The sequence below is a fragment of the Taudactylus pleione genome, unplaced genomic scaffold (genome assembly GCF_031769625.1).
Source record: "Taudactylus pleione unplaced genomic scaffold, aTauple2 ptg001437l, whole genome shotgun sequence".
NCBI lineage: Eukaryota > Metazoa > Chordata > Amphibia > Anura > Myobatrachidae > Taudactylus > Taudactylus pleione.
In genome coordinates this window covers 1552820-1567516 of record NW_028285836.1, presented here as the reverse complement: position 1 = coordinate 1567516, position 14697 = coordinate 1552820, and the positions used below count along the sequence as shown (strand labels likewise).

At 51.4% G+C, this 14697-nt stretch overlaps 1 protein-coding gene across 2 annotated transcripts in view; it reads left to right on the top strand.

Annotated features, from left to right (window-relative positions):
• Positions 1-1913: 1913 nt before the first annotated feature.
• Positions 1914-14697, top strand: part of LOC148442613 (putative E3 ubiquitin-protein ligase makorin-1) — a 194212-nt gene continuing 181428 nt past the window's right edge. Inside the window, exon 1 of one of the 2 annotated variants that reach the window (XM_088463726.1) lies at positions 1914-2021. In XM_088463726.1, coding sequence (XP_088319852.1) covers positions 1969-2021 — 53 coding nt within the window. In that variant the 5' untranslated portion in view covers positions 1914-1968. The remainder of the gene's footprint in view (positions 2022-14697) is intronic. The other variant, XM_088463727.1, reaches the window with a different exon arrangement.

The following is a 14697-nucleotide window of genomic DNA, read 5'->3' as shown; positions in this document are numbered from 1 at the left end:
ATGTTTATGCCATATACCCATTGTATTGAAAATTGTATATACAGTAAAATATATTATCCTAAACTAACATATTTTTCTTTGAAAGTGATTTAATATGCAAAATAAACTTACTAACTTTTTAAATGTGTCCTTTAGTGCTTTTTTTTATTTTGAATATAGCGTTTATAGCTTTATGTATACTTTAAAGTTGATTTTAAACGTTATTGATACATTAAAGGTGATATTTCTACTACGTGGTGAAACCAACCCTACACCAGTGGTGTAACTAGGGTATTTGGAGCCCAGGGCAAATTTGAAAAGGGAGCACCCCCCCCCCCGATGTGCGCGAGCGGCAAAAAAATGGGTGTGGTAACTTAAAAATGGGGAGTGTCAACATGACACACCCCTTTATTTTCACACTGGACATTCCTATCCATATGCACCTTAACCCCAGTAGTATCCCTCATACACTACCCCCAGTATGCAATTGTGGTCCCTCTTATGCAGGCCCATAGTAGTGCCCCTTATACAGTATCCCCAGTAGTGGTCCCCCTTATACAGCCCCCAATTAGTTCCCCTTACTCAGTACCCCCAGTAGTGCCCCCCCCAAATGCAGTGCCCCATGTAGTGTTCCCCCCTTATGCAGTCCCCACAATGCAGTGCGCCCAGTAGCGGTATCCCCTTATGCAGTGCCCTTTATATGGTGCCCCCAGTAGTAGTCCCCCCCCTATGCAGTGCCCTTTATATAGTGCCCCCAGCAGTAGTCCACCCCCCATGAAGGCACCCAGTAGTGATCCCCCCTATCCAGTGCCCCCCGCAGTGGCCCTTCCTATTATTGCCCCCAGTAGTGGTCCCCCGAGTGCAGTGTCTCTAGCAGTAGGCCCCTTTAATAATGCCCCCAGTGGTAGTTCCCCCCCCCCAAATAGTAGTCCTCAGTAGAGGTTCCCCCTCCCAATTAAGTGCCCCCAGTAGTAGCCCCCCCAGTAGAGGTCCTCCCAATAATGGTGCCCCCAGTAGTAGCCACCCCTCCCCCGTTGTGCCCCCACCACCAGTAGAGGTCCCCCCAGTAGTAGCCACCCCCTCCCCCGTTGTGCCCCCACCACCAGAAGAGGTCCCCCCAGTAGTAGCCACCCCCTCCCCCGTTGTGCACCCAGTAGTGCAGATAGGTTAAAAAAAAATATATAAAAATATACTTACCTGAATCCACGCTGCTGCTGCTCCAGTCCGCGACGCCCGCCAGTCCTCCCGGCCTGGCGCGCTCAGCATTATGGGACAGACGTCATGATGTCTGTCCCATTACCCACTGCAGGAGCCGGACGGAAGTCCGGCTCTTGCAGTGGGTGCTGCAGCAGTCAATGAGAGTCTATCTGACTCTCATTAGCTGCTGTTTAACACACACATCGCTGTCAGCGCTGGCGGCGATGCGTGTGTTATGCACAGCCTGAGCCCGCCTCCTGGCGCTATTGGGCAAGTGCTCAGGGGGAGGGAACGGGCTCAGCTGTGAAGCACAGGACCAGCGCTGGAAGCCTAGCGCCGGTCCTGTGTAAATGTGTAGCACTGACCGCACTCATTGCGGTCGGCGCTACACTGGCTAACTAGTACGGGCGGGCCGGTACTGTGGCCGGCGGAACCCCCCCGCCCCGCCGTCCAACGGCGCCCAGGGCACGCACCCCGCTCGCCCTGCCCTAGTTACGCCACTGCCCTACACTAGAAACACAGCACACATACTGTATAACTAGATAATCAAGCAGTAGCAGCGCCAGTAGTAGTAGTAGTATCTTGATTTGGGATGCAGACAGATACGTATGATGATGATGGTGATGATGATGTAGAGCAGCCCATACTGTCACCATGAGAATCGTCTCATCATGAGTGAGTGAGGCTCTCGCAGGGAGGAGCAGCGGCCTCACATGGCGGGAATCTATAAAAGTGGCCGTGGCGGGAGCCGCAGTACGACTACGTGCCTGATATTATTCCAGTTAGCAGGAGATGGCGACGGCCATGGCTAGGGACGCGGGAGCCGGCCCGAGGATGCCGTGCAGGTGGGTTATGAGAAAGCCAGCAATGCCTAGCTGGTAGTTTGCGGCGTCTGACAGCCGGTGAGGGGCTCGTAGCGCGGTTATTTGGGATCTTCCTCAGGCTCCCCGGGTCCCAAAGCTGCATCAGTGAGACAACAGCAAGGAGCTATTGGCTACATCGGGGACATTTCCCACTTACACCGCTACAAAATAGTAGTAGAATATCATGATAGAACTGAAGCCAGTTTGGGTGCAATTTAATTTGATGTTAATAGTTGCCTACATATACTGTACTTGGTGTAAAATAATTATTGTATTTGTTTTACCATTCCTAAAAAAAAGTTTCACAATGTTTGATACTCTAATACTGCTTTATAGACTCTTACAGTAAATAGTGGTTACTGTACTGCTAAATAAGCTATCAATTCTAAGCCATATTTGGGCATTTGGCAGCATTTTTTTTTTTTACTCTAAAATGTTGAGCTGCTGAAAATAGACAGAAATTTCCCCCATATAAAACAGTCTTGGTGGTTTTTAGAAAAGCCCCAGAAGTGTCAGGTTGTTCTGCCCCAGGTCTGGAGTAGAAGTGCATTATGGGCACCTGTATTTGTTTTTTTTAGTGCTTCCTGTCTAGGTGAGTGTTGTGGTCTGTTTTTCCCTCCCACTACTTAACACTGTTGCATGCCTCTCTTGGGGGCCCACTTATTAAATATTTGTGGCTTATTCCCCCAAAACACCAGTTTTTAGGGGGTAACAGCAAATATTTAGTATAACCCTCATGTATGAAGGAGGGACTGCAGCAAATCTCTTACCTGCTGTGATCCGTCAATTCCTGCTGGCAGCTGCAGCCCCTATAGGGTTCTATGGGGGGATGCTATGCTGCCAGATTTACCATCTCATTCTGGAGATTGGCCCTGCAGCCTGTTGTAGCTTATGGGCTACACTTTGCACAATTAACTGGGGAACCCTCCCTGGCAATGTGGGCAATGCATGTGCAGTCAATGGGACTGCAAATGCACAGTAGCCCTGGCAGCACTCTGGGCACATCACAGGTATTTAGAGGCCCATGTCACTGTGGGTTCCTGATGATGCATTCTGGCACTGATCGCAGCTTGCAATGTGGCCATAGGCAGTAATATTCTGCCCAGATCACATTCCAAATGCAATCAGAATTAAATGGGCCTCTAGGACTAACACCAGTGATCGTGTCGTATCTGTAAAATACACGTATCCAATTCTGACAAGTTTGTAGCGTATCTGTGAGATACACGTGACCGCAGCAGCCAGCTGACTCATCGCACAAAAGTCAAAGAGCTACTGAATGTTGCCTCACATGACATAGGAAGATAGATGTGGGAGACCTGCAGGCCCATGCATGCTCTCGTCACAAGAGTCCTGTATCTCAGCTCGCACGTGATTAGTTGAGTGTTAAGTGAGGAGATGCAAGAAACCAAATCTTATCAGTCAACACTTGCATGAGATGGTGAATGTTCCTATGGGGGGAGGGGTGCAGAGGGCTTGGGGCTAAAATTTATTGGAAAAGTTATTTCACAATGATTGGACTAGTTTGGCATTTAGAACAAATGCTGGGCACTCAGCATAAAACTTTGTGTTTTAATTAGTTTTCCAAATTTCTCGCAAAGGCTTATTTTAATTTATGTTGCTTGAGCAATGGCTATTAAACTTGTTTTATATCGAACTTTTAAGTGTAGTTTCAAACTGTAATATGAACAGTGAGGCTATATTTGTTTTGGTGACATTTCATACTGTTTTTCTATCCCACCCATGTCCATTTGAATTATAGCTTCCCATTACCTGCGTGAAGGGATATTGCTTTTATAATACATGGGTCCTAGTACATCTATCCTCTATACACCATGTGACTTGAGTGAGCTAACAGGTCCCATGCGATTACTAGCGCTGGACAATTTTTTGCATTTTTTTTTTCTCCCGAGATTGCATTTTAAGGCCCCCATACATCAGAGATTTATTGCAGCAATCGTGCAATTTGCAATCGATTGTGTATAAAAATCTTTCCCTTTTTCAATCGATTGCAGAATTGCCACAATCGATTGAAAAAGGGAAAGATTTTTATGCACAATCGATTGCAAATTGCACGATTGCTGCAATCAATCTCTGATGAATGGGGGCCTATAGTCAATGTGGTGTGACTAAGGTGCACCAGGAGACTGCACTGATTGATTTGATATGTGACTGAGTCTATATACGAAGCCCAACAGAACTTGTTGTGTTGCATTGTAGCATTTTGTATACAGATTAGGACTGTTGCTCATAGATGCGCTGCATATAAAATGAATCGGCACAGTCTCCTGGTGCATCGTAGTTGCATCGCATTTCAAGTAACGGCTCCCATACATCTACTGACAGAGCTTGCGATCCTGTGATGGGATCAGAAACACCTGTCTGCTGGTTGGAACTGCACAACCGGCAGCTGTCGATGTTCCACAATCCGTCGGAGAATCGGGGAAATTATACATGTTACATTTCACAGATTTCCAAATCAATCATATTTCGATTGTGATTGGCAAATCTGTGAAATCCAACATGTTTCACTGATCCTGCAATGCTGGGTTGCAGGCTCGCAGGAATGCGGCGAACAGTCATTAGTGTATGGGTCCCATAAGATTCATGCCTGGTGCTAAGTCACATGGGACCTGGTGCGTTAAGAGGGGCCGTTTGATGCCACTGCAGCAAAGGTGTATGAGGACACATCTGTATGTACTCAAGTAGCAACTTCTCCCCCACTACATATTGTTGCAGAGACATTGACCCTTCTGAAAAGAATACTTGGCTGTCTGTTACTTTGGGATGCTGCTTGAATGTTTGGGATAACCAGTAGTCTGTATACACTGTGACCTGTGATTTAAAGGTGAGTTCACACTGTACAATTTGGCTAATGAGCCAATCTCGTTAACGATCTCCCTTGAACTCTCCACAGTAGCTTTAGTGAACGATGTGCAGCAAAAGCTGCCCGATGTGTACTAGATCAAATGAAGTATGGGTCCCCTGTATTAAGCACAACCAGCACCTGGCTAATCAGAACCCGCCCTGGTTAGCAAAATACAGGGGACAATTGATGTAGGGGTCCCCTGTATTTAGCGTAACCAGCAATGGGCTCTGAGCCGCTCCTGGTTATGGAAATAGGGACCCCCTGTATTTGCCTTAACCAGCACCAAACTTTTTCTATTGGGGGGAGGGGGGTGTAAATGCCACAGCCAGGGGAACCCTTTTACCGGGTTCCTCGGCCAAAGCATTACCCCTGACCGCTAGTCAGCCCATGGTGAGTTGGGGTCCTAGGCTGATAGTCCTGGGCAGCTCCCGGTACCCCTGGAGCGGTGGGTGCCGGGTTGGTAATGTAAATGAAAGAGTTGCAGAGTATTGTCTTTTGCAGTAGAATTACAGGTCCCAGCAAGCCTCCCCCACATGCTGGTACTTGGAGAGCCACAAGTAGTTCTCCCAGACCCAGACTATTTACATCAATTATAGACCAACAGTGGTGTGATACAGGTGTTTACCACGGCACATGTGATTTTTTGCTTTTGCTTTTTGATCTTCATTTTCTACTTCAGGGTCCATAGTGTATCCACAGATTACCTTGGGGTATAGGTGATGTCAGGCATCGGGCACCATAGAGTTAAGCTTTCAGCCTCCCAGGATGCACTAGGGTCCCCCTCCTATACCCCGCCCCCGAGCCAAGGCATCTGTTTAGTTTGGTGCTCGGCCGGAGTTGGATGCACCTGTTAGAGGGGGGCTATGAAGAGCCCCTGAAATTTCTTCAATGCAGCTGTGGCTGCACATCTGGAAGTACAGCATGGACAGTCAGTTCTGACGTCCATGCTGTCTTCCCAACACCCCCGCTGGTACCAGAACGCCGGTACTGATCCGGGGATGCTGGTAGGCATCTGGGGTCACAGCTAGCGGTGACCCCAGATGTTCAGGACCATGGCCGGAATCAAGGGGGACAGCAAGGTAAGCAGCGGGGTCCCGCGGTGGGTCCCCGCTGATACATGGTCCAGAGTCCCCAAGCTCCTTGGGGACTGGCTGCAGCGTGGAGCCAGGTTCTAACCTGCGCTTCCACTGCCCCCCTGGGACAGCAGGACTGCGGCAGAGTGGTAGCACTGCGGCGTCCCAGGGGTTAAATGCATGCCAGGGGAGCGCGCCTTCCCTGTCTCACAGCCGGCACCTCCCCCGCTGCACACAGCCCTCTGCACACGCCGACTGGCCCTGTGGCAGCGCTCCTCCCCCAGGCCGGCCTCCTCTTTGCTCCTCGGTGGCCATCTTTGGAACGCATGGTGAGCGCTGCTGGACGCTGAAAGGACGTTGACATCGCAGTCTGTGTCCCTCTGCATACCTCTCCTCCGTTGGATTAAGGTTTGTGTATGCAGCGCTGTGTCCAACCAGGCTCTGAGTCTGTGGAGCTGAGGATCAGCGCTGATAGTGCAGGAATTGATTTCTTTGCATTGTATGTGACCTATGCTAGCATCTGCTGCCTGTACTTTTATTTTCTATCTGTCAGCATTTAACTGTCCCTGTTCTTTCTGCTAAAGCCCGTGCGGTGCTTGCAGGGTGGTCTCACACTATACTAACGAGTATCAGTGAGAGGGGTCACATACTTACCATTATGTCTGAAAGTGATTTTCCTCTCCAGCTTTTATGTACTACATGCAAGGTACCTATAGCGAAGGGGGACGGTAGTGCGGAGGGACTAGGCCGACGGTGTTATTCGTTGACGCGAGCGATTACGGTTCCGGTACAGGAGCCGCCCTGGGCTTGTTTTGCCAAAGCGCTTACAACCCTCGTGGGCCAGTTGGCTCCGCAGCCTGCCTTCACTCAGATGGGTTTGTCCCAGCAGTCAGTGGTGTCGTCACCCATGCAGGGGTTCCCAAGACAACTAATGGTACCCCACAGTCTCCCTGTTTCCCCTCCTCAGGTCTCATGAGCCTGCGTTAACAAGCTCTGTACAGCAGTTGTCAGTGTTGCAAGGGGAGTCTGTGATGCGGCCTCACAAGCGGCCGGTGGCGTCTGTCTGTTCCTTATGAGGACGACGACGGGACGACCGACTATGGGGAGATTCTGGATCTTTCTGACCAGGAACCTCCCCGTTCTAAAGAGTCGGACGCTAAGTCTAAGGTTTATATATTTGGCCTTATTCGAGCAGTCCATTCTGCTTTAGTTATTGAGGATGAGGAGCCTCCGGTATCCAAGTCCAAATACGCCTTTTTCTACTTCAGGGTCCATAGGGTATCCACAGGATACCTTGGGGTATAGGTGTGATGTCAGTCGCCGGGCACCATAGAGTTAAGCTTTTCAGCCTCCCAGGATGCACTAGGGTCCCCCTCCTATACCCCGCCCCCTAGCCAAGGCACCTCAGTTTAGTTTGGTGACCGGCCGGAGTCGGGTGCACCTGTTGGAGTGGGGTCTAGAAGAGCCCCTGAAGCTTTCTTCTATGCAGCTGTGGCTGCACATCTGGATGTACAGCATGGACAGTCAGTCCTGACGTCCATGCTGTCTTCCCTACACCCCCGCCAGTACCAGAACGCCGGTACCGATCCGGGGATGCTGGTGAGCATCTGGGGTCACAGCTATCGGTGACCCCAGATGTTTGGGACCATGGCCGGATTCAAGGGGGACAAAGGTAAGCAGCGGGGTCCCGCGGTGGGTCCCCGCTGGTCACATGGTCCTAAGTCCCCAGGCAGGGGGCTCCCTGGGGACTGGCTGCAGCGTGGAGCCAGGCGACCAACCTGCGCTTCCACTACCCCCTGGGACAGCGGACCGCAGCAGAGCGGTAGCGCTGCGGCGTCCCAGGGGTTAAATGCATGCCAGGGGAGCGCGCCTTCCCTGTCTCACAGCTGGCGCCTCCCCCGCTGCACACAGCCCTCTCTGCAACACGCCGACTGGCCCTGTGGCAGCGCTCCTCCCCCAGGCCAGCCTCCTCTCTGCTCCTCGGCGGCCATCTTCTTCTGAACGCTGCTGGAAGCCTGGAAAGAAGCATCGTGGTCTGGGTCCCCCTGCATACCTCTCCTCCGCTGTGGTCAGGTCTGTGTATGCAGCGCAGTGTCCTACCAGGCCCTGTGTCTGCGTAGTTGAGTGATCAGCACTGTTAGTGCAGGAATTGATTTTCTTTGCATTGTATGTGACTGTGCTAGCGCTGCTGCCTGTAACTTTTCTTCTAAACTGTCAGCTTTATTCTGTCCCTGTTCTTTCTGCTAAGCCCTTGCGGTGCGGTGCTGCAGGGTGGTCTCTCGCCTATTTACTGTATAATTGGTGAGAGGGGTCACATACTTGGTGCCATCATGTCTGAAAGTGATTTTCCTCTCCGGCTACAGTGTACTACGTGTAAAGTACCGTTAGCGGAGGGGGAGGGTAGCGCGGAGGGCCTTTGCCGGCAGTGTTTGTCCATGGCGCGGCTGCTTACGGTTACAGTATCTGTACAGGAGCCGCCCTGGGCTTGTTTAGCTCAGGAACTTACAGCCTTAGTGGGCCAGTTAGCTCCGCAGCCCACGTTTACACCGATGGGTTTGTCCCAGCAGTCAGTGGTGTCGTCACCCATGCAGGGTTTCCCACGACAATTGGTGGTACCCCAGTCTCCCTATTTCCCCGCTCCCAGTTTCTCAGGAGCCAGCGTGGGTTAACTCCCTGACGAGTTCTGTACAGCACTTGTCGGATGTGTTGCAAGGGGAGTCTGATGCGGCCGAATAAACGGCCGGTGGCGTCTGTCGGCTCCTTATGAGGATGACAAGGGGACGTCTGATGATAGGGAGATTCTGGATCCTTACGATCAGGAACCTCTCCACACTAAGGACGCTGATGCGAAGTCCAAAGTATATATTCCTGGACTTATTCGGGCGGTCCGCACAGCCTTGGTAATTGAGGACGAAGTTCCCCCAGCGGCTAAATAGAAGTATGCCTTTTTCAAAGATGTGAAGGGCGATGCCACAGCCTTTCCTCTTTCGGGTCAGTTAGTGGACCATTTAGAGGAGGCGTGGAAACAGCCTGGCAAAAGATACCAGCCGCAGAGACGCCTGGCGGTGGCTTATCCGTTCGCGGATAATTATTTTGCTAAGTGTGAATCCCCTCCACAGGTGGATTCTCACGTGACCCATCTTGTCCGTAGTGCCACATTGCCGATGCCATCCATGTCCTCCCTTAAGGATGCTACGGACCGCAAGGTGGAGATCTGCCTGAAGTCCGCTTATTCCCTTGTGGGGGGGGGGCAGCACGGCCGGCTATGGCCATTTGCTGGGTTGCCAGAGCGATGGAGCGCTGGGCGGATTCATTAGAGGCTTCTTTTGATTCCGACTGTCCGGCCGAACAGGCGGAGTTGATTGGTAATCTCCGTGATTCGGCCACTTATATCAACGAGGCGGCCCTAGACATTAGTACTCTGGTGTCTAGAATTTCTTCAGCGGTGGCTGCTCGTCGCACCTTGTGGCTGCGATCCTGGAAGGCGGACGCAGATTCCAAAAAGGGTCTGGAGGGGTTGCCGTTTACCGGAGAAGTTCTCTTCGGTCCGGATCTGGATAAGATTGTGGCCACGCTGGCGGCAGCCAAATCGGCTTGTCTCCCGTCGGCCGCTGCTCCTTCTGGTTCTGGACCATCGTCCTTTCGGTCATCTAGGGCCCAGGGCAGGCCCAAACCACAGTCGTTTCCTCGACAGGCTGGCCCTAAGAAATCGGCCAAGCCCCGGAAGCAGGCATGGAGTGCCAGACGTCCGGCCCCCAAGCCAGAGGACAAGCCTGCGGCCTGACGGTCCTGGCCTCCCTTTGGGGATCCCAGGGTGGGAGGCCGCCTGTTGCAGTTCGCCCAGTGTTGGTCGGCCACTATGACAGACACTTGGGCTCTCGAGGTGGTCTCCCACGGGTACGCCCTCTCCTTCCGGCACAGACCCCGGCGCGATTCTTCACCACGGGTCTACCATCAAACCGGAACAAGGCTACGGAGCTGCAGAAGGTATTGCACACTATGCTCCAGGCTGGAGTTATAGTGCCTGTTCCATTCTCCCAGAGGGGCCAGGGTTTCTATTCAAATCTTTTTTTGGTACAGAAACCCAATGGGTCGTATCGTCCGATTCTCAACCTCAAAGCACTCAACAAGTCTTTGCGGGTTCCGAAGTTTCGGATGGAGACCCTACGGTCCATCATTCTGGCGCTGGAACCTGGGGACTACATGGTGTCATTGGACATACAGGAGGCTTACCTGCATGTCCCTATTCTTTTGCGCCATCAACAGTTCCTCAGGTTTGCAATCCGCAGCGACCACTTCCAGTTTCGGGCGTTACCTTTTGGCCTGGCGACAGCACCACGTGTTTTCACCAAGGTGATGGCGGTCATGGCGGCTTCTCTGCGGCTGCAGGGAGTCCGCATGTTTCCGTACTTGGACGACCTGTTATTGGTGGCAGGATCTCCAGAGCTCCTGTTACGCCACTTGGACCTGACCATTGCACTGCTGCAACGGCACGGCTGGCTAATCAACTCGCAGAAGTCCACTCTAATCCCATCTCGGAGGATTCTGCATCTTGGAGCCTTATTGGACTCGGGACAGCAAAGGATCTTCGTGACGGAGGACAAGATCTCTGCTTTACAGTCAAGGGTGCGCAGTTGTCTGCACAGCCGCCGGGTGTCCCTACACTCGGCGATGAGATTACTGGGCTCCATGGTGTCTGTGTTCGACATGGTGGAATTCGCCCAGTTTCACTCCAGACCTCTGCAGCACCTGATCCTGTCCAAGTGGAACGGGCTGCCTCAGTCTCTGAAGTCCCAGACGATTGTGCTCACCCCGGAGGTTCGCCTGTCCCTTGCTTGGTGGTTACAGACGACTCACCTCAACAAGGGACGTCCGTTCTGGGTTCCAAATTGGGTCCTGTTGACAACGGACGCCAGTCTTCGGGGCTGGGGAGCAGTTTCGGGTCCACACTTGTTCCAGGGCAGGTGGACGCCGACAGAAGCGGAGCTTCCAATAAATATCTTGGAACTCCGTGCGGTCTTCAATGCTCTCCAGCAGGCACATCGGTTTCTCCAGGGTCACCCGGTGCAGGTCCAGTCAGACAACGCTACCACCGTGGCCTACATAAACAGGCAAGGAGGAACTCGCAGTCGGGCGGCTCTCGTAGAGGTCTCTCGGATCCTGGTTTGGGCGGAGCGCAATCTTCCGGCCAGATCAGCGGTCTTCATCCCAGGAGTGCTATATTGGGAGGCAGACTTTCTAAGTCGTCAGGACGTTCATCTGGGGGAATGGTCCCTGCACCCGGACGTTTTTCAACTGCTGGTGGACAGGTGGGGTCTTCCAGAGATCGACCTCATGGCGTCCCGGCACAACAACAAGTTGCCGGTGTACGGGTCTCGCACAAGAGACGTAGGGGCGTCTCTGGTGGATGCTCTGTCCGTCCGGTGGACGTTCCGGTTTGCTTACCTGTTTCCTCCGGTTTCCCTTCTTCCACGGGTAATCCGGAAATTCAAACAGGAAGGAGGGACGCTCCTGTTGATGGCTCCCGCATGGCCCAGACGGCACTGGTTCTCAGACCTTCAGGGTCTGTCCGTGGACAGTCCTCTACGCTTACCGCTCCGACCGGACCTTCTGTCACAGGGTCCTTGTTTTCACCTGGACCTGACTCGGCTGTCTTTGACGGCATGGCTGTTGAGACAGCCATGTTAAGGTCCAGGGGGTTTTCCAGCTCTGTAGTACGTACTATGCTGAGAACTTGGAAACAGTCTTCCGCGAGATTATACCATCGCGTGTGGCATACGATCTTCCAGTGGTGTCGACCGAGAGGTTATACTCCGCGGGAGTTTCATCTGTCTCAGGGAACTCGCCTTCCTACAAGCGGGACTAGACCATGGGCTTCGCCTTGCTTCTTTGAAGGTACAGGTTTCGGCCCTGTCTGTCTGGTTTCACCGTAGGATTGCTTCAATCCCTGATGTGTGCACCTTTATGCAAGGTGTTCTGTGAATTCAGCCACACTTTGTTCCACCTGTGGCACCTTGGGACTTTGCTGTGGTCCTGAGGGCTCTCCAAGGACCACCGTTTGAACCACTGGGCTCAGTGGATCTTAAATGGGTAACAGCTAAGACTGTTTTCCTTCTGGCCATAGCTTCGGCCAGACGTGTTTCTGATTTAGGGGCTCTCTTGTAGACCCCCTTTCTTGATTTTTCATGGGAACATGGCAGTGCTACACACTCGTCCTGAATTTCTTCCCAAGGTTGTTTCCCAGTTTCATGTTAACGAGGTAATAGTTGTTCCGGCCTTTAACTCACCGGGCCTTTCAGTGGGTGAGGCCACTTTGGATGTTGTGCGGCCCTTAAGGATTTATGTTGACCGCACTTCTTCGTTTAGGAAGTCGTACGCCTTGTTTGTCCTCTATGGCTTCCGTAAAAAGGGGTTGGCCTGCTTCAAAGCAAACTTTGGCAGCCTCGATCCGTATGGCTATTTCTGAAGCTTATCTTCATGAAGGCCTGCTGGTTACTCCTTCTGTGAAGGCTCATTCCACTAGGTCTGTGGGTCCTTCGTGGGCAGCTCGACGTGGTGCCTCTGCAGTCCAGATCTGCAAGGCTGCTACATGGTCCTCTGTCCATAACTTCGTGAGGTATTACAGGTTTGACACCTTCGCCTCTCAGGATGCTTCCTTCGGGCGGCGGATTCTCCTTTCAGCACAGGAGCGTCCCCACCCTTAAAGGATACTGCTTTGGGACATCCCCAAGGTATCCTGTGGATACCCTATGGACCCTGAAGTAGAAAATATGAGATATGGTAAGAACTTGCCCTTGTTATCTCTTTCTACGAAGTCCATAGGGTTCCACAGGACTCCCGCCCTGTCGCACCTGTGCTGCAGATGGGCTTTGCTCTGGTCACCGGTTTCTCTGTCTCCCTCTGGTGATAATGTGATTCTTGTGTGTCCAGATCTTTCTTCTCTCTTCCTTCTCCTCCGGCCTATGGCTTGGTACCTAACTGAGATGCCTTTGCTCGGGGGCGGGGTATAGGAGGGGGATCCTAGTGCATCCTGGGAGGCTGAAAAGCTTAACTCTATGGTGCCCGATGCCTGACGTCATCACCTATACCCAAGGTGTCCTGTGGAACCCTATGGACTTCGTAGAAATAGAGAACAAGGGTAAGTTCTTACCATATCTCATATTTTTTCAATTTCATTTATTATGTTTGTACCTACATGCAATTTTGGCAGCATTGTTCTTGTAAAGTGATTTAAGCAATTGTCCATCCCATCACCTCAGAAGTGGCTAAGCCATTCATGTGAGGACACCAATATTCCTCCACGTATGTGTACAACACATCACACAACTGAATTTCACTTCTGAGAATTTGAAAATTTGTATTGTTGCTACCATGTTTTCTAGTATTAATTAAATACGATTCCTTCATACTTCTGTACTCATTAACGTTCATCATATATCAATTTAGTATACAGGTTGTGCGCAGCATCTGGTTATTTTTATATTCTCTTATTGGATGAGGTCAGACATACTCCAGGGCAGCAGCAGCACTATTCTCTGAAGTCCTTGTTACTTACATAAGTTGCGCTAGACAGTGGCTGTGGACAGTGAAGAGGGAGGGTGGGAGTTAGGGCTGGGCTGTGTAGTGTAGTGTAGTTCTGCGCTCTGCTGCTGTTGTCCATAGAGGCTGTGTCCACTCCAAAGTCCATAGGGGCTGGCTGGACTGTGTTGTGCAGTCAGTTGTCCATAGGAGCTGTGTCCCCTCCAAAGTCCTGTGCAGTGTCCCAGTCCTAAAGGGGTGCTGTAGTGTTGTCCAGGGGGTGCTCTGTCCATCAGGGGTGCTCCCCCAAGTGCAAAAAAAAAAATTTATTTTCCTGTTTGTGAATTGTGTGCGCAGTAGCCGTACGTGCATCAACAAAGTAGTGCCAAGCGTAGCGCCTGTGTCATAGGTAAAGGGCCGGCTGGCTTGACTGTTAAAGGGTGCTGTAACCCCCACAGGGCACTCCAAACAAAATAAAAAAATATTTTCTGTTTGTGAATTGTGTGCACTGTGGCTGCACGTGCATCAACAAAGGAGCAGCGCCAAGCGTGTGCCTGTGTCCCGTAAGTAAAGGGCCGGCTGGCTCATTTCTTAAAGGGTGGTTTAACCCACAAAGTGGACTAGTCTCCAACAAAAATAAAAAATTATTTTCTGTGTTTGTGTGCGCCTTAGCCACACATATATATCAATATAACATAAATGGAGGACCAAACTTTCTCCGATAAAATTAAAATGGGGAAAGATCAAGAACCACTTCCTCCTAGTGCTGTTGCTGCTGCTGGGAGTTGTTCATCATCCCAGAGAGGAAGTAGGAACACCACTACTTTTACTAAACAATAGACCCTCCAACAGTCCTTAGCGAGGAGGATGAAGTATGACAGCAGTCATCCTGAAGCAAAACGTATAACTGAGGCCTTGACTGCTATGTTGGTGTTAGACGTGTGTCCGGTATCCGCCATTAGTGCAGTGGGATTTAGACAATTGGAGGTAGTGTGTCCCCGGTTCCAAATCCCGTCTAGATTCCACCTGCATCCTCAAAGCAGCAGCAACAAGCGTGCATCTCTGTTAAAGCATGGTGTAACCCTCAAAGTGCGCTCCACAAACAATAAAATAATTCTTATTTTTTTCTGTCTTTGTGAATTGTGTGGGCTGTAGCCACACCTGCATCCTCAAAGCAGCAGCGACAAGCGTGCGTCTG